Source organism: Dicentrarchus labrax, unplaced genomic scaffold (genome assembly GCF_905237075.1).
Source record: "Dicentrarchus labrax unplaced genomic scaffold, dlabrax2021, whole genome shotgun sequence".
In the NCBI taxonomy this organism is placed as follows: Eukaryota; Metazoa; Chordata; class Actinopteri; family Moronidae; genus Dicentrarchus; species Dicentrarchus labrax.
The window spans coordinates 9,641,460-9,668,336 of NW_026136714.1; the positions used below are offsets into that span (position 1 = coordinate 9,641,460).

Sequence of the window (26,877 nt, forward strand, 5' to 3'; positions counted from 1 at the left end):
GAGCAGCTGAACTCATATCTCCATGGACGTGTGTAATAGAAAGAATTACTACTTAAGTTCTGGGTTTTGTGTGGGTTTCTGTGCGGCAGTCACAGCCACACTAGCACTATATGATGTATTTGAATGAAGAACTATTTATGACAGGATGTGATTTTCTGCAAATGCAAAATGATATTTTTTTCTCAGTTCTTCAGAATGTCCTTTTGCTTGTTTTCCCCCCACAAATTATCTTGGCTTTTAAACTCCACTAATTGCTTTATATCCACAGGGACTGTGTACATTGAAGCCTGCACAAAACCACAAATGAGCAAGTAAAAAAAAAAATGGATATGCAGTCCAGTAGATATTCTGTTTGAGAATATATTCTGTTTTTGTTGAGCTTAATTGTGGTGTTATCGTTTAGGATTGCTTGATATAATGAGCACATCCCATACCCAAAATATAGAACTGAAAATGCCCCCTCCCCCCTACAAATGTCTGGCCACCCCAGCTTCATTTGGGGGCTTTTTTAAGCAAATATTGATCACATATTATTGTTTGTGATTGCAGCAAATATTTCTGCCACCCCCATGAATATATATATAGTCTGTATTTAACAAACTGGAGAGTTACATTGCAGTTGTTAGTCATATTATTCTAACAATATAGGCCCACACACTTAGTGATTGATTAAATGATAAGTGCATGGATGGATGGATGGATGACTGTTAAGAGGCCATATCATGTATCCACACTTCTTCCACTACAATCATCCCATGAACTGCTCTTGCCTGTTATTAGTGAATTTAGCCTTGTACGACTGCCCTTACCACAACCGGACAGCTAGCTATTATTATGCACTCACTATCGGAAGGACAGTAAATCATATAATGAGTCAACACATTAATGTGTGGGTAGTTTTGCTTTGAGTTTGGGGCTCCTAAGTGGCTCCTGTGCCTACAGCGGGCCTACCCAATGAGAACAGTAATGAGCATGGGTCCCAAAGAAGCACTGAATTTCTCTCTTGGATCCCAGTCGGATTAAGTTCCAGAGCCACGGCTGCAGAATAAGTGCTGACCTGTTTTATAGGCCAGTTTGTGGTTTAAAGGCTTTTTTGTGTTTAAGGCCTGCCTGAAAACTGCTTTGTTTTTGGTGGGTCACATGCTGTGTTCCACCTGTAATACTGACTCAAATACAAATCATTTCTCTGCACGGCTCTGCTTTGCGTCTAGCTACACTACATTGACGTCAACTTCAAATGGGAACATAAGTCAAATTAGCAAATGGGCATTTGCAGGGCAAAGTTCAGGACTTTTTAACTGCACCATAAAATATATACTACAGCATACTTGCAGCAGTGTGTGACTTCATGCTCTACATTAGTCCTTGTGGCTGTGTGAGTGAAGCGACTAGATCTTGCAACATCAAGTTCACAAACAGGGATTATAGTAAAGTGAGAGCATTTGTCTTCATGAGCTGCTTTTGTTTTTGCCTTACTTCACTCAAGACGAGTAGAAGAAGCACATTATACCAGGGAATCTTCATCATTTTATAACAATGGACCCTTCAGCAGACAAACCTTCGGCCATGTCCTCCACTGTATGTGCAAAGAAAAGCCATTCATGCTTTGTTTGCAATACCATTTTATAATTATTATCAACCTTACTTTGCCGTAAAATGCCTGACAAAACTAATTTGAAAGTTTAACTCATACTCACTTAAACCATTTGCTGCAAACAAAGTTAGAATTGAGGTCATCTCACATAGGTATTGAGCAGTGTTGATTGTAACCTAACTAAGTGGCCTATTTAGACCGTTTAAATGGGGACATCCCAGTGACTCAGTGCTTAATTGCATGTAATGCATTCGTTTAAATCCGGCTCTTATCTTTCCTGACTTTGTCTACCAAGCAGGCAAAAATCTGAGCAACAGTGAAGCACATGAAAACATGACACGTAAAGAACAATTGCTTCTAGTAGAACTAATGTAAGCTGTCCAGGGACCTTTCTGATTCGTCCCAGATTTCCACCATGGGGAGCCATTTCAACCTGTGCCTGTAATGAAGGTCAACCAACCAGCTCTCTAGAGGGACACCCAGCGACAGGTCAGTAACATTTTAACTTGTCATGTGTTGTTTAAAGTCGAGATTCCCCATTAAGCAAATGCATCATGGGGTTGGCTGACAACCATCATCCTAATTTGGTTTATACCAACTAGAAAACCATGCAAATTAGTAACGTTATAATATTTTATTGGTTGAGCTTCAAATGTATTATGCACATAGTGCATATTCTTTACTTTACTTGGGACTTTCTTGCATCCCAATACAAAATTAAACTGTGTGACGATAGAAGCAAGAACACTGAGACACTGATGATATCTGCACAGAAAGGTTTGAGCTTTTGGTTATTGGTTCTTCTCCAAACGATATTAAGGCTTTCATAGATTTATTAGATGGGTACATTTGCAATGATCAGAATAGCAAAGGTATACAATGGATGTCAGATCAGGCTAGGCATATGCAATATACTGTATATGCAGATAGTGCAGCCAGTGCATGATGTCCAGAAGGGTGTACACAAGGCTGGATAACCAATTGCGCAAAGCAGGCCCCAGGCCCTCAGGAGCCCCAAACACCCAAAGTGACTGTGTGACAGTTGTTAGTTGTTGCACAATATCAGCTGATGATAATAAGAGACCTTAAGGTAAGCACTGCTTTATTCTGCTACCTGGTCTTAAGGCCCTGTTTTGAAAAAGGTCCCAGCTGATTGTGCTCATGTGGTGCATATTTGTGAATGTATTCGTGTTTAATCCTTAATACTGGAGACATTGCACAGTGAATGAGAAGAAGTTAATAGGAGGGGAGCTCGGCAGCTCACTTTTGTCGCAGTGCCCCCCAGCAGGTTATTTCAGCAACGTATGTAAGCGTCAACTACCTCATCAGAAAGCTTTTTCACTACACTAATTTAATCTAAAAAATAGTATTCTATATATAATATATTAATAGTCATTCATAGTGGACACATGCCCGGGAAAAATGTGCACATTAATGGAAACGTACACGCCCAGAAATACAACAATAAATCGTAAAGAGTACATCAGACTTTTATTTTGTAAGAGAAGAAGCTTTTGGTTACTTCCTGTCCCCTGTCACATGACCTCGCCCTCGCCTAGATACGAGAAAGCGTCGCTTCATGGTCGCTACGGAGAGAGGGATGGGTCCGTGTAGTTAAAACACACTTCTGTGGACTTTCCCACGCAGTTAGGACAACTTACTACGATGGCAGTCCGCGGGAAACGCTTCTCGGTCGTTTCGTTAACGACTCTACAAAGTTTTACCGGTTGTATATCCACGTTTCGGTGCTACTAACGTTAGCGCATTGATCTATCTTGGCATGACAGATAAAGATTAGTTAGCATGCTAGCGAGCTAGCCACACTGCCCCAGCATCACACATCGACCACACCTGCCAGTGACAGGTAAGAAATCTTGCTTCACATATCTCCAGTACCACGAGTCGTGGGTCATTTTTCACCATTGGTAACTACGGTTAAAATACCTCGGTGTTGTTGCGTAATAAGTGGCAGCACAGTTCATAGCAGGTGTTTTCGAGCGACTAATTCCTTGTGACAGTAATGATGCGGCTCTAATAGGATTGAGCCCTCTCCTTCCTGTCGATTGTTTGAAGAGTACGCAGGGATAACGAGGGAGGAGCTTAGTTCTCTCTCTCTCTCTCTCTGTGTGTGTGTGTGTGTGTGTGTGTGTGTGTGTGTGTGTGAGAGAGAGAGAGAGAGAGAGACAAAGTAGTGTTTGCGTGGGAACTTGTGGGTTAATCTCACCTTGTGGACTGGTCCTACCCTTATGCAAGATATTTTGCAGTAAGAGACTGTATGCTTAAGTTAGGATGTGTGATATGTTGATGTAGGTAAGCCGTAAATAGTATTATACACACTGTAGTAGTCAATAATTAGAACAAGATCCTATACAATATTCTGATATACATTTTTAGTTTCTCAAGTCAAAGCATTAAAGTTTCAATCTGATATTTCAGCCAGTGACCTGAGTGTATTTAATTGCAGTGATACACTTTAGGACATTCTGTGTGTCTTCATGTGATTTTTGCTGTTATAGTAAGCTTTTGAACTGAACTGCACTCGAACCATAGCCTCTCATCATCACCGCTCAGTAAGATAGATAGACATTTATGGATGCAACCATGGTTTTTATCCTAGTTTGATAGCATTACTCTCTGTGTGTCAGTGTGGCTGCAGGTTCCTAGCAGACATGGGCAAACTACAGAGCAAGTTTCGCAAGAGGTCTGAACTCTACAGGTGAGACGTGCACTACTGAAAGAGTTTCTGTGTCCTTGTATGCAATCAATACTAATTACAACCAGGATTTCAGCATAAAGTCTGTTCACACTAGAGACAAATAAAAACAAAATACTGTAAAAGCTGTATGTATGCATACTAAATGTTCTTAGTTTTACTCACAGACTCAATGTTTGAAAAATGTATTCAAAACTTAAATAAATCTCTTGGAACATCTTGTGAAATAAACAGTTTACTAAATAAATATTTGGAAAAATATGTGGAGTTTACTCCAGAGGATTGTTTTAATTTCAGTAATTTATCTGAAGCATATTTAGCAGTGCAGCCTGTAAAGGAACATAATATGAGACTAATACAGACATAGATATAGGCTAAAATGAGTTATCCTCACCAATATTAATATTCATGAGTATAGTTATTAATATAAATGAAAGTAATGGCTGAATAATGTTTAAGTTGTGCATATTTATTTCACTATTGGTGTTTTTTGTGTTCAGGACAACTCAGGGAGAGAAGGCAGATAATACCTTTGACAGTCAGGTGGTGCAGTATGAACCTGCTCATCAAGGGTCCATCAACACTGTCACCAATCTCAGTCCAGATCTGTGTGTTTCCGGTGGGACTGACCAGGTAAATTCATCTTTGTGCTAGTAGCTGATTACTTCAAAACAACAGATTTTCTTCTGTTTTTCTTCTGGCTAAATGAGACAGTGTAATAGTTTTAAGATCATTTATTCGGGTGTCTAATGCAAGACAAAGACTGAAATTCCACAATTCACATTTTCATTTAGACTCTATACAAGGTGACATGGAAATCACTGAATGACATAATGAAATAATAATGTGCAATTTTGTGGAAAAACCTCAAACATGTGTGTGTCTGGCCCCGTAGGCTGTGGTGGTGTATGACTGGAAACAAGGCCGGATGTGTCAGTCCTTTCAGGGTCACAACCGAGAGGTTACCAAGGTAACGTCAATACTGTGTGTGCGTGCAAACTGATAAAGGTGTGACGCTGTTCAGAGACATTTCACATATACGTATCCTCCTGTCTCGTCTCCTCTTTATTCTGCCTCCATTCATCTGCCAGGTGGTGTGTTATCCAGGAAGTACATGGATCTTTAGTGCCTCACGGGACAAGACTGTTTTGATGTGGGACCTAAACCAGGGAGACGAACCTATTCAGGAATTTTGTGGTCATGAGTTGGTGGTCAATGGTCTAGCCATCAGCCCTGGTACACACACACACACACACACACACACACACACACACACACACACACACACACACACACACACACACAATGAGTTTCCTCACTCATGAGTAAATGAGTGATCATTCCAAATGTATTCTGTTAAATATCCGTTCAGATAGCATCTTATTTAGCTCAAAACATAGCCTACAGTAAAAAAACAACAAATAAATTCCTTCTATTCTAGTTGGTTTGGTAACTCTCTGAGGATAGTTCATGGATAATAAACAAAAAGCAGAACAACACACCCATCGCCAGATCATCCCTTCCTTCTGCAGAGGACAGAAACATCTGCAGACTTGGTTAAATATCTGTCTCCCTAATGGCCGCCAGTCATTGAAACACTTAATGTACAAAAGTTCTGTAAAAACCAAACTCTGGGTGTAGCTGTTCCAAACATACTTAAACAATGTTTGTAAGAATATTCACCCTCAAGCCTTCTGAGCATAGATCTAATTTGCGATGTGACAGAGACTTCTCAACAAGCTGGATAGTGTTGATGGTTAAGGGAATACCTCTGAACTGATCTCGTGTCTTGGTCAGTTAAGATGCTGCTACAGTAGATGAAGTAATCTATCAACCTGCCACCTGTCATGAATGTGAGTGGTGCTAAATATTTAATCTATTATCAACTTTGACTGTTTATTACCTCAAATGTTTTAATTCCCAAGAAAATTAGTGTAGTAGATCCTTTGGTGTTCTTTTTTGGCAACGGGACAATTCTTTTATGTTTATGTTTTTATACATTTCAGGTGAAAATTTTTAACTAGCCCTTGAGGTTAAGAGGCTTTTGCCTTTCAATGTTATTTAGTAAATTGCATTTTGTATGCATTTTTTCACATTATTGATCTGCACTGAACATATGGAACTGTTTTCATTGTGGTTTGTAGAGGGGAGAAAGCTGTGCACCGGTTCTCGTGACAACTGGATGTGCCTGTGGGATATTGAATCTGCAAAATGTGAACAGAGACACAACATTTCTAGAAACCTGGTGAGAATAATAGTATGTGCTTCCTTTGTGCACACAACCTTGTAAAAAGAATTGTTTCAAGGCTGGATCGCCTTAGGTGTGTACCTGTCCATGCAAGAAAAATAATCAAATCAATAAGCCATTCAATCTTTACTAGCCAAGTTCGTACCCTGCAGGCTTTAAACTTTTGCACTTTCCTCTCTTCTCTGTCCAGGTCACTCATGTGTGTTGGGTACCGGGCAGCTCCTCTGTAGTCCAGACCTCTGAGGATAAGACCATAAGGTACAGAAAGATTGGCTACTGCAACCATTACTGTAGCAAAGCAATCTACTTTGGTTGCAGCTGGTAATATGAAATATGCTGACTTGTTTCCACTTCATAGGGAAATATATGTATGTAAGTCTTTTTAATGCTAAAATCAAAAGCACATGCACTTGCCTTCATTTTCAAATTATATGTTTGTGGAACACATGGTGATGTTGACTGATAAGTATAGATTAAGAAAAATAAAGAGAGGCAGCAAACTGAAAAACATTCATTTATGCAATTGTTATTTACTGCTGAGTGATTTGAGTGCCGTTGTCCCAACAAGGTCAGCCAAAATTTTGCTGTACCTACAGTAGCCAATTAGAATACCGGAGGTGGTATTAAGTCTTGGGATTGTGCCCATGCTCTTTCATAAAATGGCACAGCAGTCCAGTTTCACTGGTGGTGGGAGAAAGAGAATGAACAAATGTGATTTTAGCTGATGAACTACTATTAACAATATCGTTGTGGTTGATGACGGCTACCTGTACATTAGCATCTGTTACTCTGGGATCTAACATCACCTCATGCAGCTAACTGTTTGTTTGGAATAAATAATTCTGAACATGTTTATCCCGCCTCTATGTCAGGTTGTATCTTTGATGTTAATATGCACATACACTACATGTCCTTGCTTGCAGATAATATGTATTTCTACATTCATGTTTTTGTGCATGTGTACAGGGTGTGGGACAGCCGTGCATGGCAGGTGACCAATACTTTTCCAGCCAAGCAATACATCCAGACCCACTGTGACGTTTCTCCAAATGGAAACTACTTGGTGTCCAGTAGCAACGGCTTCGGAGGCCAGGGCTGTGAAGCCACGGTGAGACCATTAGAGGTGTTTGTGTGGTTGTTGGCTGTATAGGTGTAGATGTACAGATGGTGGCTAGGCGGTCAGTAGATTACCTATTGTCAGGGTTAAATCCATTATCGATAAATCTGAACTGGAATAAATATGTTTTGTGCCTTTTTAGTGGTGTGAAATCGTGGACTGATAAAGTAGGAAGGCCAGGGGCTACTCAGTCAATACCAGGTCTTTTTTATGTTTTATCAAACAAAACAATAGTTAGGCATTACTCTTGTGCAGATGGTGTCTCAATGTTTGCTGTGTGGGTTTTAACCCGAGTTTTGTTTAGAAAATATGACATTGTTAATTGTAATTAGTCGGATTCAGAACAAGAATTTAGTTTAAAATCGAAAATCCCTCGATTGTGAACAACTCTTCTCCAACAGCCTTGAAAATGTACCTTGATCATCAATATATTATTATCATGACTGTTTCATTGTTAATTTTAAGGTGGATGAATGTCATCTTTCCGTATTTGTTCTTATTGTAACCTTTTCTATGTATATTTGTATGTTTATTTTAATTCTAATTTAATTAAGTAATATTGCATATAATAGTTATTATAATTTATCAATAATGGAGATAGTTTTGTCATTATTATTGACTAGATCGGATTGCAAGAAATTTTCCAGTAATCCTCCTTTCTCCCTTTAAGTCAACAAAAATGTTAAAAAGACAACTCAGTGGTTATGGCACAATCTCTTGGCTACATTTATTTATATATATATATTTATATATATATATATTTTAGGGCTTTTATGCCTTTTTAAGGGATGGAGACAGCTGAAGGTAGACAGAAAAGGGGGAGAGAGAGTGGGGATGACACACAGTAAAGGGCCACAGGCTGGTATTGAACTCTGCACTAAGCCTTGGTACATGGGGTGCAAGCTGTACCAGGTGAGCTACTGGGCGCCCCATGGCACAACCTCTAATTTGTCCACTGCCTTATGCAGATAGCTCTGAAACCTTTGACACTGTCATTGTCATTTGTCTCAGTGGAGTTGTGTCTGTGTTACTAGCTCTGGGACCTGCGTCAGCCAGGCTGTAAAGTTGTGGAGTACAGAGGCCACCTCCAGACCACAGCATGCTGTATGTTTCTGCCTGTGCCTCCTGGAAGCACAGCACGGGTAGCAACGTCCTCCCATGACGGCTCTATCAAAATCTGGGATCAGAACACAGCAGGTAACACCCACTCATGGATGGAAACAAATACTGAGAGACACTGTTTGGGTGTTTCATCTTTTTACACTAACTCTCCTCTCCAATTTTCCCTCTGTTCAGCCTGTTTAGCGACGCTGGCTCTAGATGGCGCTGGTCCACTGGTTTCTCTGTCTCCCAATGACACCACCAATCTGCTGTGTGCCAGCTTCAACTCTGGCCTACACCATATCCAGGTGGGCCAGGGATCAAACCAGGCTCAGGGATCTGGGGCAGGTTCAGGTGGAGCTGGTGGCCTGGACATAAAAGTTCTGTCACGCTTCTGACAACCCAGAAGAGCCTGGTGTGACTAATAACCTTGTGAGCAGCATCACTGGATATCCATATCCATGGTCATGCCATGTTCTTTTTTTTCTTTTCTTTTTAAAAAAAATAATTTTACGTACTTCTATACATTTTTTTGCTTAACTAGACTGCCATACAGTAAAGAATGAAAGAAGAGGTAAGTATGAAAAGGAAGGGGCGATACTGAATGGAGGATGCACCTTTTTGTCCAGCTGAGCCACATGGATGCCCATCATAGCTGCTCTTCTAGGAAACTGGTCTGTAAGTCATATTATCCATTAATTGATGAGACCATAAACACCATAATGATCCTGCATGGATTGCTGCCTTCTTGGACCAAGCCAGAATAACTGGGGATTTTATACACTACTTCGGCTAGGTGGGGTTGACGAGGTGCTTCGTGCACATGTTGTATTGCTTAAAGTGGTGTTTGGAAATTTGGAAGCATTTGGACATAGCAGGAAAATATTTGGACAGGTTTTAAAGGTGAGACTGGTAAATTGGAAGCCAAATAGAATTTCAGACTAAGAGTATGTCATTGTTTTTTTCCTGGATAAAATGTAGTAGCTGCAGTCAGACCTGCAGTCTGGTATATTTAAAACTTTGTGGAAAATTTTTGTTTTTATCACCAAAACAGAGTCATGAGGAACATGTACAATGTTGATAATAATGTAACCGTTGATTAGTTTGTACTGTAGCTTTCACCTGTCAAGTTTTAGACCAAATGAATACCTACAACACAAAACTGTATAAACATGCATTGTTTTAGGTAGAATTCAATTGATAAAGGTTTTTAAAGATACAGATTCTGATATTTTTTAAGTGAAGCTGTCGATATCCAATATATTTAAATTTGAATATACTATGCAAACTACCTGAGTTGGGAGAATTAGAAATCGCTGTACTTTAGCCAGAAACTGTTAATATTAGCAGCCTTAAGTGAGTGAATTTGGCTGCATGTTACATTCCTACCTAAACTAATTATTGACAGAACATACGTTAAACCACTGTTGTATTTGAAGTTTGATACTGAGTACTTACTTGCAGTTTCAGTACTTAACCTTTTGTTTGTAGATATCCAGGTGATCATTTCTCCCAAAGGCAGTGGCTGCTAACTCATCTAATTCCATTTTAGAGAACTGTCTGCAACTAGAGGAACAATATTGGACAGGCCAGGTTGTGGATCACATTAACCAGTTTAGCTGTAATGTACTCTAGGGTGATGCCAAAAACAGGTATAAATTGGTTTAATACCTACTGAACTTTGTTCCAGACAGACAAAACACAGCAACAAAAGGTTGCAGGCTACAGTGAAAACTAGGTCCAGTGTGTAACATTTAGGGGGATCTACTGGCAGAAATGGCATATAATATGCAAAACTATGTTCATTATTAGTGCATAATCACCTGAAAATAAGAATCAGTATGTTTTTGTTACCTTAGAAAAAGACTTTTATATCTGCAGATGCTGCGGGCCTACAGGTCGCTTTCCATAGAGGCCGCTATGTTTCTACAGCAGCCCAGAAGGGAAAAACCCAACACTGGCTCTCGACAGGGGCATTTGCGTTTTGCAGCCACCATAGTTTCTCCTTCGCGCTTGGAAGGGGAGGGTGAAGCGAGGGAGTTGCAATCTGTAACCACACCACTAGATGCGACTAAATCCTACACACTGGTCCTTTTTAAAAGTAGCAATAAGAAAACTCATTCAACTGTGATGTGTGGCTCTGTTATACGGTGCTAGGGAGTCCACGTTCAATAATTCATTATTTTTCTACAATTTAAAGAACACCGGTAGGGAACCAAAGATTATCAGACATTTGCTTTTGTGAGGATTTACTGTTTGGGTATTTGTCACTCTACATCACCAGTTGATTCAATTTTATCTGTGTTTGATACATTATGATTAAGCAATAAATAAGGCATTTTATAATGTCTGAGGAACAAACCTTGGTTGTAGCTCTTTGTGTCAGCTGAGATTTTTAAACTTGGTTTCAGACTTATATTTAATATGCTACTTACATACTTATCATTAAATATGAATGCTTTATTCATCTCATTCAGTAGAGTACTACAGGTAAATGTAATCATTCATAGCCGCTCACACAGAGATGTATCCCAATACAAATCAATCGTATGTACAATGTGCCGACTGTGAAAAAAGATCTATTAGAATATATATTTATATATATATTCCTCTTTTCCAGTAACAGCTGGTGTCTAACTGACATTACTGGCATGTTTCAATTCAGACCTGAAAGCTACTGTGTACAACTTAAATTTCAGCTACTGACCAGTTTCACTGGAACTGAAATGCTCATTTACTTCCTTCCTCCTTTTAATTTTGGGTGGAATTACATTTTTTTTTTTGCATCTACTCCATAACCACCATGGGCTATTAGGAATATTTATCAGCACCACCTAGTGCCAGAAATGTCCTTGACAGAAAGTTATCGCCAAATGCTGTAAGTACTACAAAGTAAAATGTATTTAAAGTGATTCATCCAATAAAATTAAAACTAATTAAAACCTAAATGGACATTTAATCTCAAACCAGACTTACATTAGTTTCAATGGATTCCTTTGACTCTGGTATACCCGAGACTGACTGGTGACACATTTTTTAAAATCCTAAAATAATTCTGATTTCTAAAGCATAAAAAAATGAACATATGCATTCACGCCCGGGGATGTAACATCTACATAAAATCATGAATGAATCAGAGAGTCGAACCCTTTGTCATTCTGTGGTGTTTCATTTATTAAAATCTGGACCTCATTTTCACTTTTGACACAAAAAAAGAACAATTTAGCCATCTGCAGGTTTCGATAAAGACACATTCACACACACAAAGTAGACAACAGCAGGCAGGCATGTTACTGAAATACAGAAATAAAATTTAAAAAATTGTCAAAAATATGAATTGATGAAATTAAAAGAATTAACACCTACTCAAAATTCAAGAGATACAAATAATTCCCTTAAAGAAAAAATATATATTGGCACAGCATGTTATAAAAAGCAGGCTACGTGGAATAATAGAATAAGTAGGATACAGTCAGACACATTACATTAAATTAATGGAATTACTCGCCATTCAACAGGCAGTTTACAGACAGAATAAATATAATCTGTATCGTACCAATATCCACTGGGATCTTTCAACATCCAAGTGGTAATGTCAAGTGGTACATGAGTAGGCTTACAGCTAGTGGCAACTGGACTGTTTTCAAGCTGTTTTTTGTATTTTGAGATTTCTGTGGTGCTAGAAATAATTAATAAAACTGTGAGAGAACTTGTGTGCAATTTGAACAGACAAGAACAGTTAGATTCCTTGTTATTATTCACCAAAACTTTTCAGTGTTTAAAACACAAGAGCTGATAAGCACCCCGCGAAATCCTGAATCTTTTAAAGTCCTGAAGCAACTTAAGTAAAATATCACACATCTGCGTTTGAATTCCATACAGTAATGAACGAGAACCGGACCCCTTGAGATCAACTTTAGTAACACAATCCACTGGAAGGCTAGGTAAACCTTCCTTCAATAACATACAAGATTATTACAATTCAGCTAACACCTTCATAAATCACACATGCTGTCAATTGTAAAACAAACAAGTCATTGGCTACAGACTGAAACCACACATTACAACACACCAGCATCAAGCATCTCCTTCAAGTCAGCTTTACCTCTGCAAATAATAATGAAAACAATCTCACATCATCATCATTTTACACATTTTAAAGTTTGCCAACATGTCAGAGATCACAAGATAGACTGCTGTGATGAAATATTCTGAGGGTTTGTGTCCATTCTTGGCTTGTAATGTCAAACAGCCATAGTAAGTGTGATCATTTGGTCTATCCAGTACAGTCATCAGTGCAAATGTTGACTCATGATACAGAGAAATAAGACTCATCCTAATACAAATTCCTAAATGTAATTAACTTCCAGCTAATTCATCACATCACATTTTTAAAGGCTTCTCTACCTAGGCAGTCCACAACATGTATATCATTTAACATAACATTATAGGCATAAAAACATAGCATGCAAAAATATGCCAGATTACTTTGGCGTTATGGGCTACCTGGGTGGAGGGGCAGAAATGAACTGGGTGTGTTTGGGGGAAACAAGGAGATCTTTTAAAATTGAGAGATTTTCAAACTATTGATACATATTAAGTAAATCTGTATTCAAACACTTTTTGCTGGTAGCAAATCTTCATTACAAGTAGGGCGCACTATTAATCAAAATATTACTGAAATTGCAAAATACCAAGTGCAATATGCAAATAGCAGAACTTTAAGTTTTTGATAAAGGTAAAACGTGTGACCAAACTGCTTTCTAATGAAATACTGTAGTTCTGAAGAGATTCCTTGGACTATAAATCGTGTTCTCCAGATTTAGGTTTGTTTTGTACAGACCTAACACCTTTCACATCACATGTACTGAATACATGAAAAAACACATAATGGTAATTATCTGTATGTGCTGAGAAGCAGCCACGAGTCCATGGTTTTGAACCTGGTGTTACTGTGATGCAACAACTTCCTTCTCCAAGAATGTTTACGCAGCACCCTCACTATACTGAGAAACATCAGGACTGGGGCAGAAATGCCTCCCAAAGCATCTCACACATACTACATACAAGTTGCGGAAGAGTTTGTTAAATCTGAGTGTCATGGGTATAAATACCGGTTGGTTCTTTGGCCTCAGTAGTGTCGCTAACTGTAAGAGCCATCTGATCAGTTCAGCCATCCTGCAATATTACTGACTTGTCTACCTCTTTAGTCAATCTTAATAATGAGACACTAAAAGCAACATTTATCCCCCGGATTTGCACAGCATTAGGGTCATTTATATAAAACAGAGTCCAGATTCTATAAATTGAAATTACAAAAGGGGGAATACGAATAGATGATGACTTGTGTTAAACATAGAGGAGAACGCCTGGTATGACAGTACATGAAGAGAAATATAAAAAAAAAGACTGGCAGAAATAAAGATATAAAAAGCCCTATTACACTAACAAACTATAGTTATCTACAGTGACGCACACTAAGAAGGTGTCCAAAGCACAGTTTTAACAGTGTTTTACTGTAAATATCAATAAGGCTGGTTGTAAATCTCTCATAAAGTTACTGTAAGAGCTGTACATCAGCTTCAAGCCTGACCTTTCCAATGCAGGTTTAAATGGGGTTTTACAGTACATATATGTATTTTTACTACAGAATCTGAGAGACTAGACATGATTTAACTCTACTTCACTAAAAACTATCATCCTAAAAAGATGTATTAAGACATAGTTCAAGTCAGTGTGATGTCCATGTAATGTTATCTAAACCACACATTTAAATGCCATTTCCCAATTTAAACTTTAGAACCACTAGTTGCAATAATCCCTATAGTAAATCCATGCAAAACAATGATAAAAAGACATTAATCAAACGTTGCAATTTCAACATGATGCAAGAACACAAACAGTGCACCCAGTTTATCAGTAAGTATTGTATGTTACCAAGACAGATTTCAAAAGATATCTGAAAAACTGTGAAGTGACTCAAAAGAGACCAAGACATGATTTTTATATACTTGATATCTCTTTTCCAATTCTATATGTGTGTTGGCTGAGTCCCTGAGATATTGCTGCCTGTATGCATTTTCTCCTAGTCTGATGGTGACTTTTTGATACAGTGCTTTTCCATTTCACAAGCTTTAAACACACAAAAACACACACACACACACACACACACACACACACACACACAAATGCATCTGCACACACATTTGAGTAGGTCACCCAGATGCATGCACCCATACACACAAAAACACAATGAAAAAGAGGTCCTGATGTCAAACTATTGCCACTATGGAACAGGGACTTGATCTACATGATTTCAACATTTTGGATGGAAAATGTAATAAATAAATCTTACTATGAGCAACTATTCAACATCTTGAGGATTTTTACATATTAGAAATACAATGTATCAGTCCCCTGCATCATTCACCCAACCCCTTTCCTACTTCAACAGTTTCAAAAAGGGGAAAAATGTGGACAAACCTGTGTAAGAATCTGAACCCCCAGGTTATTAACAAGGATAGAAATAAACAAAGACACATAAAATATGCTTATTCATGTAGCACGAGCATTGAAAATGCTTATCGAAACACCAAAAATTCAAGCCTCAACTTGGGAGTTTCTCAAAAGTAGCTGAGGTGTAGAATTAGGCTAGCATTTAGAAAATCATGGATTGGATGGATCTCTCTGATAACTTCCTCACAGATGTAGCAAAAACCTTTCAAAGCCTTGAGACAAAAATAAAACAAGAAATTGTTGTTTGGTTGATTTGCGTAAGCTCCAAGTGAACTGTCCACACCTTTTGACGATTTTTAGGTATTCTGTAACTAATATCAACACATAAAATACTGTTTTCAAATCTAGTTTTGTCCCCCATCTGACAATAGAGTTGTAAATACCCAGTAGTTGTGTCGCTGCAGATGTGTACAGGAAATAGCATCCTGACATCAACTGCAGCTGGTTCTACATTACCCCCCCCATCCTCATCGCCACCTACTGCTCGCCGGGGCGCTCCAGGCTGTCTATGACGCGGCTCAGCCTGATGTTAAGCAGCCTGATCTGAGTGTCAAGGTGGTCAATTTTCTCTTCCAGTGAACCTGCCCCGCCTCCCCGACGCCAGTACGCTCCCACAGGGCCCGTCATGAAGTACACCACCATGATGAAGCACAGCGGCAGCACTGCGCGCTCAGGGTCACCCTCAAACTTCTGGAGGATGTAGAGACAGGACAGGGCGAACAGAGTGACGCGTGCTAGCCAAAAGAAGCGGCCGAACACAGCGTGCAGCAGATAGAAGAAACCTCCCAGGAACATGGAGAGGAACCAGTAGGCCAAGAGTACAGCTGCAACCAGGAGAAGAGCGCGTGCTGGAGAGTTGGTGAGAGATGTGGGGCTGAAGTAGTGGCTGAGGTTTGAGGCTACAGAGGGAAGAAAGGAGAGAGGAGGAAGTAGATAAAAACATACAAAAATGTACATTCTTAGTGTAAATTCTGCAATGTATCCCTCTAACAATGTACCCCTCTCTTTGTGCCTATGTTAGAGTGTAATAATACATTTAAAACTTACAGTCGATGCCCATCACATCCAGCAAATCCGACCAGATCTTCCAGATGGTGTCGAGGAAAGAGTCCACTCCATGGACAAACCGCTCTGTCGTTTTGGAGAAAAACTATAGAACAAAAAGAAGAAAGAAAGGTAAGAATGTTTAATTGTCATATTAAATTAATTTATTAATTTTTAATGGAAAACCCAAAGTGAAAACCCAATAGTAAAAGGAATTTTTTTTTACAGGACTGCATCCTACCTAACATCTCAGCTAAATTAGATTTTTATCTTAATATAACATGTTCGAAATGTATTACAACTGTAGAAACTGAACTGATGGTACAGTGTAATAGTTGAATACAATTGTGCAATAATCATGATCTTCCAATCTACTGTCAACAAGAGAGCAACTCACAGCAGCTGTCTTTAGCCACAGTGATGTAATATACATTTAAACTATTAAGCAAACCAATGCTTTGTTAGTTTCTCTCTCTAACTGCTACCTATGCTGTATTGTCTTCTGAAACCTACAATATGGAATTAACTGCATTAGAACAATATACCACAGATTTGGGGAAGTGACATAACAGCTTTCGGTCTTGTGATATAAATGTTACAGACTTTTAAACAATGTACAACATCAAGCCATTTATTTCTCTCTGGCCTGTGTCACTGTAAATAAAAAAAAACTGCTATTTTATATTTTGAAACTGACCGAAAATAAAAATAACAACAAACTAGTTCTTATCATAGCTGAAAAAACACATGTAATTTATGACACTAATGATCCTCCATTCTATTTAGGTGTAACAGTAGCACGATATCAGGTCTGTGCGTCTGGGACACCTACATTGATTGCAACCTTTATTAACGATATTAGTTACATCTGTATTTGACAGGTCACAATATCCCTCTCCACAAAAGTTCTATTCAATCTCATTTTGAAGTCGACATCAGTTAAAGCAACCTGGGGGTAGAGACCCCCATCACAGGTTGCCAAAGCATCACAGGGGGTCATGAGGCCTTCCTAATTGTAAGGGATGTAAGAAAACTTATATATATAATTTAAGATTTAAACTATGAAGACCTCAACACAAGCTATATTCACAGAGCCTTCAAAGTCTGATAAACAGCCTCGTCCTGCATTTCAAAAGTAACAACCAAACAGCTAATAGAAAAAAGTGTCAGGGAAAACAGAATTTGTCAAAAAAAAGAAGCCTATTAAGTATATATTATTATTGTTAAAAGACATAATACAGAAATACATTTGTATAACAACTTCTGTAAATAAAATAAAAAGCAGAAAAACTAATCTGTGATGCAACATTCACAGGAAATAATCCACCTCACAATGCATCAAACTTCCTGCAGTTACTGTGTTCACTGTTTGGCTTCATTGTACAGTTTATCAGTTGCTGAGTATCAGTTTACTCAATGACAGAAAAGGGGTCCCTTAAGGTAAAAGGTTGGGAACCACAGAGTAAATGAATGTTATCAGTAAAACTGACAAACAGAGACCCAAGCATTTCATTATACATTGATTAAAAAGGAGCTGAAGCTGCAGTCAGACAGTAAATAATCACGTGTGTAGGACTACCTATGTCACTTTGGTTTGCTTTGGCGGCTGCAAGCAGGAATTAACATTAGCTTTTTAAAATGCAGGAAGTGCAGCTCGACCAATGAGAGTATACACGCTAGAGATAATGCGTTTCCTTATGAAGTCGACATAAAGAAAACAGCTGTTATGGCCTGGACCAATGGGGCTACGAGCCATCTGTGTGCGGTGACATTAGATGCGCTCGCTGATGGACAATGAATGACATTAATGGTTACAGGACAAATAATAGAAATTAAGTGCTGCTGTTGGGTGAAAACACATCTAATGTCACTGTTTACGACAACGTTAAGCCACCTGACATCTTCTATAGACGATAAAACATGAGATAAAGGCTTAATTTTTCAAAATGGCATCCGTGAAATGTGTTGGCCAGGCCCCGCGCTCTTGTTTCCTGTTCGCCATTCAGACCACAAAACACCCGTCTGGGCTGCCAGCACCGCCAAAACGAGCTGTTATCTCGACAATACAAGTGCCCCCCCCCCACACACACACACCTTATACAACCCACGAATGTTGTCCTCTCCGAAAACGCTGCTCAGAGTCTGGTAGATGCCATTAGCTGCCCGTCGGAAGCTGTTCTGGTTGCTGGTCCTGCTCCTGGCCGCTTCGGTTGTGCAGAGCAGAGACGCGGAAAGCACCAAGAAAATCACGATAAACCTGATTCCCTTCATGACACCAAAGGCCCAGAGAGGTCGAGAAGAAATGTGTATGGAAATTGTTCAATAAAACGCAAGGTAGAACAGATGGTTTAGCTGCCTGAAGTGACACCTTGCTGGGATATGACAGACTCGCTGGGATGGTGGTGATAACCGGTGTTGCCTTCAGGGACACCTCGTAAACCTTTCATTTCCGCGCCCCGGAATGGGCTTGTGCATTTATTGAAGGAGCATTGTGAGAAAGGTAGTCGAGTGATGGTTGCTGCTTCATCTTATCGACTCTACTGGGCATTTGTGAACACGGTATTAGTAAGTAAGCGAATATGTGTTTGAATTGGTGTATTTGTGAAACATAACCCGTGTGTGACTGTCAGTTGTGAAAGGGCTTAATGCACCAACACTGTTTAGAGTACCAAATTAATAAACATATATTTATTACATTCATTTACCATCCCATTTGCATTTTTAAACACTTGTGCTGGTGCCATGCCTCTTTGATCATGATATTTCCGATTACAGTAAAGGCCACACTTGTGTTTGAGGCGGGATACACTCATCTGAAGCTTGCTGCTGCTCTCCAGTGGTGAGATGGACTCACTGGTTTTTTGAACATTTCTTACCAATGAAAGCATCATACTCAGCTTTTCTTTACTCTTTTTAAAAGTAATATTATTACTTTACTTATTGCTCCCTGCCAACAGTAATTAGTTACACCAATTATCTAGATATCTATAACTTCTGCAACACCATAATCTTAAAACTAATTTCTATTTATTTAATTTCTGTCAGCATATACTGTGACATGTTTCCATTTCCATTTACTTTATATATAGGCTCCTATATCTTATTATATCTCTTAGGCTCTTATTATATTTCTATTTTCTATTTTCTATTTTCCATTTTTACTTTTTACTATACGTTTATACCTATACATTTATTTCTATTCTATATATTGTGTTAGATATTGTATATAAGTACTATTTCTTTAACATTGTGTGAGAACAACTGTAATGGAATCAATAAATAGTTATATTACTTTCCTCACGGAATTGGTAATTGTATCCCTTCTCCCCAAAATGCAGACTTCAGACAATTAAAATCCAGTTTTGTTTGTTAAAATCAAAGTAATAGGAATATTTCCAGCTACCTAATATAAGCATTTCCATCTTACAAACAGGTTTCCTCAACAATTACAAAAATGAAAAAAATAAATTAAATAATCTAATGATGTGATTGGATTGTTGTATTACAAATTAGTAGGTAAAGTAATATTTTAACTAATTATTAATTGGGGGGTTGGGGGTAACTGTAACATTATTACTGAAGTGTATTACTAATTAGTTACACTACTAGCTACTGCAGCAAGTTATATTATTACTAGTAATGAGTAATTGCAGAGCACTGATCATCAAGTATGCTACGTGGATTTCTGTTATGGCTTCCTGTACATCAAGTTTTATGTTTGGACAAAGCAATGTCTCTGCATTGTTGTGTCTCCCTTTACCTGTTTCTGTAACTACGGAATTAATATTGCAACCAAAATAATTCAATATATTTAGCTGTTATTGTAGTTTAATAAACCCTACGTCTTGTGATAGTCATAAATCAGTTAGAAACTGAACTACTCTCTCAGCTACACACTAAATTATTCCTTTGTTAATAGTTCTGGATTACATGCCTTGTTTTTCAGGGTGGTCCCTTCGAAAATGCTTTCTTCTTAACCCAGATTCCCTAAAAAAGGACAACAAATAAGATAATATGCTCAACATCTTAACGGCATTTTCGGTAATACTTCTTTCACTGGTGCAGTTTTCAGTCAGAGGTGGTAGAAGTGAGGAAAGTCTTAAGTGAGAAATTGTAATGAAGGATTTAGGACAATATTCTAGAGCTCATGGTTGACTGATTAATGTTGGCCTGTGACAAAGTTTCCCACCACAGTTACAGTAATCATATCATTAATTAAATGAAATATTTGTCTCCACTGATTGTTGTTGTTGTTGTTGTGTTATTGGATGGCCTAGTGTCTAACTAAGTTTTCCTCTTGGACATTGATAACATTTGCCAAATCAAATACCAGTGTGCAGACCATCCCTGCTTATGAGACATGACAGGAAGTTCAAATAAACATACAGTTCACTGCTGTTACAGAGAGGCCACTTGTTACTTGGATGGCTTTCCCCTGAGTTCTCATTATCCAAATCTTGACTATATTGTGGGGCAGGCTAATGGTGCAGGAGGAAGTAGGTCAAGACTGCAAATAATGATAACAGGAGTGGCGACAAGAGTGGCACAATAAGGCCAAATGCAGGAACAGAGAAACAAGCAAGCCGTGTTGCTGAAATTTGCTTAATCACAGGACCATGAATATTCAGTAATTTTTCCCTTTAAATGAGTACTAACTGGCCCACTTTAGGGGAAGATTAATGGATGGCAGGAGTCACCCACTAGATGGTAGGATTGGACCATGGTTGCACGCCGACGACATTAACCATTAAAATATGAGGTTTACTGTATAATAGCATACCTGTATGACATTTTGCAGTAGATGAAAATGAATTAGGATGATTTCACAATGACCACCTCCTCACCCCTCTCACCCGGTCCAAGCATATATAACTGTACTCAAAACTCATCTATTTAATGCTACCCCCCCATCTCATTTTTATTGCACCACCTTTTTTCTTTATGTTTTTGTTTTGTTTTCATGCTGTTTTGCTTCTCCTCTGTTGTTATAGTAATTTATATAGGCTACTGATATTGCCTTGGCTGTTTCTGCTGTTGTAAGTAACTAAGTAAAGCTTAATTTATAACTTACACCACTTTTATAGACCATACACAAGATAAATAAAAAACATGTAAAGTCCTTTTGCGTACCCTTTAAAGCGCTATATAAAATAAATGTATTATTATTTATTATTATAGAAAAACCAGTAATGGTAACAATGGCAATGCAATTTATTAGAGTTACAAAAACAAATGTTTTGGTACCTTTGGTTTGTCTGCGTCTGTTTTCTGACACCAGTCGCTGTGTAACGATCCGTGGTATCCTAGCAACGGCGCACGCCAATAAGGCAGAGTGCAGAGAGACCGTACTGTGAAGACAGCAGTAAAGGAATGTTTTAAACCTCTGGGCTTATCAAATGTAATTAAGTGAGACCTATATTTCAGTCGTGGGCCGACTCTAGCAGGTGTCCACACTGTCCACATGAAGTCCAGTTAAGCTAGCAGTCTGTTTGAGGCAGGGAGAAGTTAAAATGTACAGCCGAGCTCCGAGAGTGACCTTCCTGCCAACGAGCGGTACTTCATCTACAGTTGGCCCCGGATCCTACGATGTCCCCCTGTCCGCTTCTAAAACAGGTAGGAATTACCTGCTTGTTAGGTAGCTGCCTTCAAAACTTGAGTAAAAAAAACTGAAGGCTAATCGAGTTTAGTTTTAAATACATAAACCCAACTGCTTTCATTTATTCCCCAGAGAAGTTAACATTACTAAAATCAACCCAGCTAGCTGTATGTCCAGATGCTAACATTGCCTGCCATACGTTAAGCTAATCATGTCAATAGTTTACAGTGATATTGTCCAAATTTGACCAATTTCGAAAGATTCATAATGTTAGCCTACCCAGGTATACCTACAGGGGAAGGACAAATGACTGGCTGTGTAACTCCATTCATGTGCCATGAAATATATTAAACCATGTCTACATTTTTCATGTTGCTGTTCATTTCCATGGTGGGGTGGGTTACTTTAAAAATGTAATCCAATACAAATACTAATTACCTGTTAAACATGTAGTCCCCAAGCCTGTCCATCTGCTATAATAGTTAAAAATCAACAATTGTAAATCACATATTCTACCTTTGTATGATTTTCTATGTTGCAGATGGCTTTGCTCCATTCCTGTCCTTGACAAACAGACAGCCAGTATTCATTGAGCCCAGTGAGAGGATACCAGCACCTGGACAGTATACCTACTCACCTGTCAAGGTACTGTAGGTCAGAGGGAGTCATTTACATACAATTACATCAAGACCTTGGTGTACATGAGAGCCATATACTGGGTTAGGTGAAGTTGGATTTCTTACTGAAGTATGTGGGCTTGGTTATACTGGGGCGGAAAAACAGTACAGTACTTTGCATTTTTGTCAGAATATTTTCAAAAAGAATGATGGTGGCGTTACTAGTTCTTCCCTGCTTCACCCATATAACGCAGAAGATACCAATAGAGGAGAGGCAATGGGTATTGTGGTAAAATTGTTTGCATAACAACTAATTTGTTCGCCAGCAGCCATTGAATTGCTCTTTCCTGTCAAAACACAAAACTATTCATTTAGGAAGGCATTGGAGATGCAGCTTATAATACCGGATGAGAGCAAGGGGGAAAATTTGTTGAGGAAAATATCCTGTTGAGGAAATCTTTCTCGATTGCGACCTCATTCTCTCTGTGTCTCTCTGCTGAACCCATATCTCTACAGCTAAACATCCACGGTGGCCGCAGTCTCCAGAATCGCTCTAAGCGTTTTGAGGAGGTGGTGTCGGAGGTTCCAGGCCCCGGGGCCTACAATGTGCTGCCTGCTTCAGGAAACATGCTCAGGGCCTTGACGGCTGATGCAGGACAGGCTGAGAAGCTTGGCAGGAAAATGGTAGGCATATGGGTGAAGTTATGAGGACAAAGTAAATGAGCAGTCAGGTTACAGAAAATTATTTATTATTGATTTTCTCCTTCTGGCTTGTATAAAAGCCACAGTAAGTTGGCTTTTATGCAGTATGTCCTTTGTATATTTGAGTAATATATGTAGAAAACTGCTGTTCAAAAAGTCACCTGATACCTATACAAAAAAATATATGCATGAAGTTTAGGGGTGCAGACTTTCTACTTTTGTACTGTGGGTATATATCTCTGATGATGATGATCAGTTCCATATTACCAAAATATCCTTTTGTTCTGTGAGTTTTGTCACCTTTTTCTTTCTGGTCCCCATCTAACCAGTTTAAGCAGGCTTGTGTCTCATATTCTGTTAGCACTACACATACAGTACAACAACAGTTAACAACTTTAATTTCACACATACACTAAAAAGACAATAACATGTAAAACTCTCCTTATCGCAGTTCACTGTGATGTGCTGTATTTATGGGTTTTGTCAAACAAAGGATATGAATAGCAGCGCTTCCTCTTAAAGTGGTGACTGCCAATACTTGCAGGGAGTACCTTAGCTCTTAACACCAATCTATGGGAATTAGAGGCTGCTATTTTAAAACCTCTGTGGGAAACAGTGTTTCTGGACTTTTGTCAAAACAGTCACTTCTTTATTGTTCTTATAAAAAGAACACCATCTGGTGTATTTGCTTTAACTTTTGAAAACTTACCACATTCAGTAAGGAATATTCTGAACATGGACGGTGAAACAAAGGAAAGATAGAATCTGATATCTTTTCTCCTTAATAAGTCAGACATTCTATCACACCTTGTAATGTGAAGCCTCGTTTATAATATGCAACAAACACAGTAACAAGTTTATGATCATGATGGAGAGTATAAGGACTAAAACTGTAAAGACACCAGTCGGTCCTTAAGTTGACTTTGCCATTTTTTGTAGAATATCCTCAGTAACTGTAACAGTGGCAAAGTCAGAACTGTCCAGGGGCAGTTCTTACATGTTCAAGGTAAAAGCTGAAGCCTGTTTTCATTTTACCTCTGTTCTTTGTAAGGCCCCCTGAAACTTTGCACACCCTTTTGTGTTTTGTGCCCAAAAACAATGATGAATAGCAATGATAAACTCCTGACAGGTTTATCAGTGTTATTCATCAAATTGAACAAATAGAAGAGGCTTGTAGCTTTGTAAATAAACATTTGGCACAGTGAACCCTCCCCCCTGTTTACTTTGAAAGATAATGTCTCAGCTGGTTTGAAATTTTAAGACAAAGCACTTACAAAGCAAGCAAACAATTATATCATTTAGCTCTCTAAATACCTTGAATGATATATGAACTTTGGATTTTGAAATATATTAAACCATATATTTTGGGTAATGTGGCCTCTCCAGTAGCCCCCAGCTTCATCAGCAGTGATGCTAAAGTAGTGAAATAGCCTTGCAGTGAACTGAGATGATATGAAATAGCTCTTTTCATTTGCCTGCTCATTTGCCACCCTGGACATTTCATTTATGTCCAGGGTATACACACATAGTGTAGTTAAGCTTTAAGTTAAAGCTGAGCTCAGGCCTTTTATCTGATGTGATTAACTCACTTTATACAGTGAATGGAGCATTTGAAACTTTCACCTGTGAAAGAGAGATATTATGCTCACACTCTCTTCCCTCTTTGCTAGCTGCAATTATCTGAAGAGCACATCTTACTTCTAGAAAGTTAGTAGAAAGCTTTTATGCATTTTGACTGAGATGGCCTTGATTGCCTGTTCCCTCAGCAGATATTGTTCCTATTCCCGCACTTCTACTTCTGCCTTTTCCTTCTTTCTTCCTCCTTTTCCCTTTTCAATTTTGTTATTTTCTGCCTCCTCTCGCTCCTTCTCTCTCTGTCCCTCCTTCAGTCTCTCACTATATTGGCCCCAGGCAATGTTCAGCTACTTTGTAAGCCAGGGCATCCTTTCCATCACAAACTCTGCCTTCTCTTCCCCACTCTCCCTGTCTTTCTCTCCACGCAGTGGCTGCAGGCTAAAAGTCTCCGGCTGGTTCGTCAGTCAGAAATCCCATCCATTCCTTCCCCGGGCCAGGCCTATGGCTATGAGGAGGACGCCCTGGGTGTGCTCAGCAAGCAGCAGCCCCCTCACAGGGACACAACCCTTGGGCCAGCGTACTACAAACCACTGCAAGTAAGGACAGTTGCACAGACACACACACACACACACACACACACACACACACACACACACACACACACACACACACACACACACACTCATGTTGAAGTTTGAATGTACATCCATCAGAGAATGTGAAGTGTTAAATTGTGCATGCATGTGTGCTTTCATTAGTCTGTATGAGTGTGTGTCTGAGTGTACTTACTCTGCCCGCAAGGCGAGGTCCATTAGTGTTAGGCAGATCTAATGCACCACTGAACCCCCACCCCACCCGATTCAGTTGGCCCAAAACCCATTTCCATAGCTAATGAATGCAGCTCTACTTTAAAAAAGCCACAGCACACCAATGCTCATCCATTTTACATGCCAACAAAGAGAGCCATTAGTAATTATTCTTCAAGCTATATTACAATATTCACTTAAAATAATGCACACGCCTGCTGGTCTGGCTCTCAATTAAGTCATTTTTCATCTGTTAATGACCACAGGAAGTCAACAGCGTCCTTGAGTGTTGGCCGAGGTTGTGTCAACACACCGGCGCAGGCACAGAGGCGCGCTGTGATTTAAAGCTATCAGCAGTGCATCCATCCACGGCTCTTTTTTTCCATCTCGACTTCTGTTGCTCTCCCTTTGAAAGTTCAACCGCGGTTTTTGTCTGTCTTCCGTCTCTCCATCTGACACGCTCATTTCTTTAAACTCAAACTGTTCCCCCGCCCCGTGCGCAGACTGAGTTCAAAAGTGTGGGGAGGCGGAATTAAGTGGTTGTCTGAGGACGTAACTTCAAAGTGACCGGGGCAGCCGTTGAATGATAAGACATTAGCCAGAAATGAAAAGAGAATGGCTGTGTTTTCTGTCTGAATGTTACTGATAAAAACAAAAACATCTCAATCGGTTTTATCCAGTGACCCCCAAACTTATAGTTCACTTCTGTATTGACAGAGCAATAACTTTACTGCATCGACTGATTCTTACAAGTTAGTACACAGAATTAGAGACAGACTAATATGCTGGAATTGTGAGTAGCTGTTGGCAGATATGGGCTTATCACAGATATATTGGTAGAGGCATGTAATGATGGCTGACATGTAAAATAATATTGTTAAAAGCATTTGGGCTAATTATCACCATGAGATATGTTTTTAGTTCAGACAGTGTTGTATTAGATTGTAATAGGAAGTGTGTGGAATTATATCACTGGAGTGATGATTCTTCCTAAATATATTCCCTCATTTAGTATTATGAAAATGGTCTATGATGGTTTAAAATCTCCAATATGTTTTTGCTTTGGTTGAAGTCTGTTTTCATATTTATCAAACCATTCAGTGATGCATTGTGCTCTGTACGGAATGTATTTGTTATGTTTCCTCACTCATGTATTCAGTTTTTTTTCTTTTATTTGTCCGCCATTTGTTAGTCACAAAGTTTCTTTTTTGTTACGAAGTCCGTATGCTATTATATTGTTTATCTGTG

General features: G+C 38.9%; 3 protein-coding genes across 4 annotated transcripts in view; 2 read left to right on the forward strand and 1 right to left on the reverse strand.

The window, feature by feature from the left end:
* The first annotated feature begins 3,136 nt into the window (after positions 1-3,136).
* Positions 3,137-11,134, forward strand: wdr31 (WD repeat domain 31). Of its 2 annotated transcripts, XM_051423418.1 has the most exons (11): positions 3,137-3,458; positions 4,240-4,310; positions 4,808-4,940; positions 5,203-5,277; positions 5,399-5,543; positions 6,452-6,552; positions 6,746-6,813; positions 7,522-7,663; positions 8,707-8,869; positions 8,969-9,205; positions 9,318-11,134. In XM_051423418.1, the coding sequence occupies exons 2-10, from the start codon at positions 4,264-4,266 to the stop codon at positions 9,169-9,171; spliced, it is 1,077 nt and encodes a 358-aa protein (XP_051279378.1). In that variant the 5' UTR covers positions 3,137-3,458; positions 4,240-4,263; the 3' UTR covers positions 9,172-9,205; positions 9,318-11,134. The 2 variants fall into 2 exon arrangements, with proteins under 2 accessions (XP_051279378.1, XP_051279377.1); XM_051423417.1 differs by having other exon boundaries at positions 8,969-11,134.
* A 788-nt stretch (positions 11,135-11,922) lies between these two features.
* On the reverse strand, positions 11,923-18,764 carry bri3bp (bri3 binding protein). Its single transcript, XM_051423421.1, has 3 exons — positions 18,428-18,764; positions 16,337-16,439; positions 11,923-16,188 (listed from the first exon to the last, which is right to left on the reverse strand). Exons 1-3 carry the CDS (start codon positions 18,602-18,604, stop codon positions 15,767-15,769), a joined length of 702 nt encoding a protein of 233 aa, XP_051279381.1. The 5' UTR covers positions 18,605-18,764; the 3' UTR covers positions 11,923-15,766.
* A 2,859-nt stretch (positions 18,765-21,623) lies between these two features.
* The window catches only part of stpg2 (sperm-tail PG-rich repeat containing 2), a 52,999-nt gene continuing 47,745 nt past the window's right edge, over positions 21,624-26,877 (forward strand). The window contains exons 1-4 of the mRNA XM_051423422.1: positions 21,624-21,946; positions 22,471-22,574; positions 23,063-23,230; positions 25,252-25,419. Of these exons, the coding sequence (XP_051279382.1) occupies positions 21,844-21,946; positions 22,471-22,574; positions 23,063-23,230; positions 25,252-25,419 (543 nt within the window). The 5' untranslated portion in view covers positions 21,624-21,843. The remainder of the gene's footprint in view (positions 21,947-22,470; positions 22,575-23,062; positions 23,231-25,251; positions 25,420-26,877) is intronic.

What these genes read in the sequence shown, in the direction of transcription:
- bri3bp (XM_051423421.1), bottom strand. Translation starts at nt 18,604, where the DNA reads ATGAAGGGAATCAGGTTTATCGTGATTTTCTTGGTGCTTTCCGCGTCT. An exon ending in ACATTCGTGGGTTGTATAAG is followed by an intron (nt 16,440 to 18,427) that starts GTGTGTGTGTGT and finishes TTTGTTCTATAG; the next exon opens with TTTTTCTCCAAAACGACAGA. An exon ending in GGATGTGATGGGCATCGACT is followed by an intron (nt 16,189 to 16,336) that starts GTAAGTTTTAAA and finishes TTCCCTCTGTAG; the next exon opens with CCTCAAACCTCAGCCACTAC.
- wdr31 (XM_051423417.1), top strand. Translation starts at nt 4,264, where the DNA reads ATGGGCAAACTACAGAGCAAGTTTCGCAAGAGGTCTGAACTCTACAG. An exon ending in ACAACATTTCTAGAAACCTG is followed by an intron (nt 6,553 to 6,745) that starts GTGAGAATAATA and finishes TTCTCTGTCCAG; the next exon opens with GTCACTCATGTGTGTTGGGT. An exon ending in TCTGAGGATAAGACCATAAG is followed by an intron (nt 6,814 to 7,521) that starts GTACAGAAAGAT and finishes GCATGTGTACAG; the next exon opens with GGTGTGGGACAGCCGTGCAT.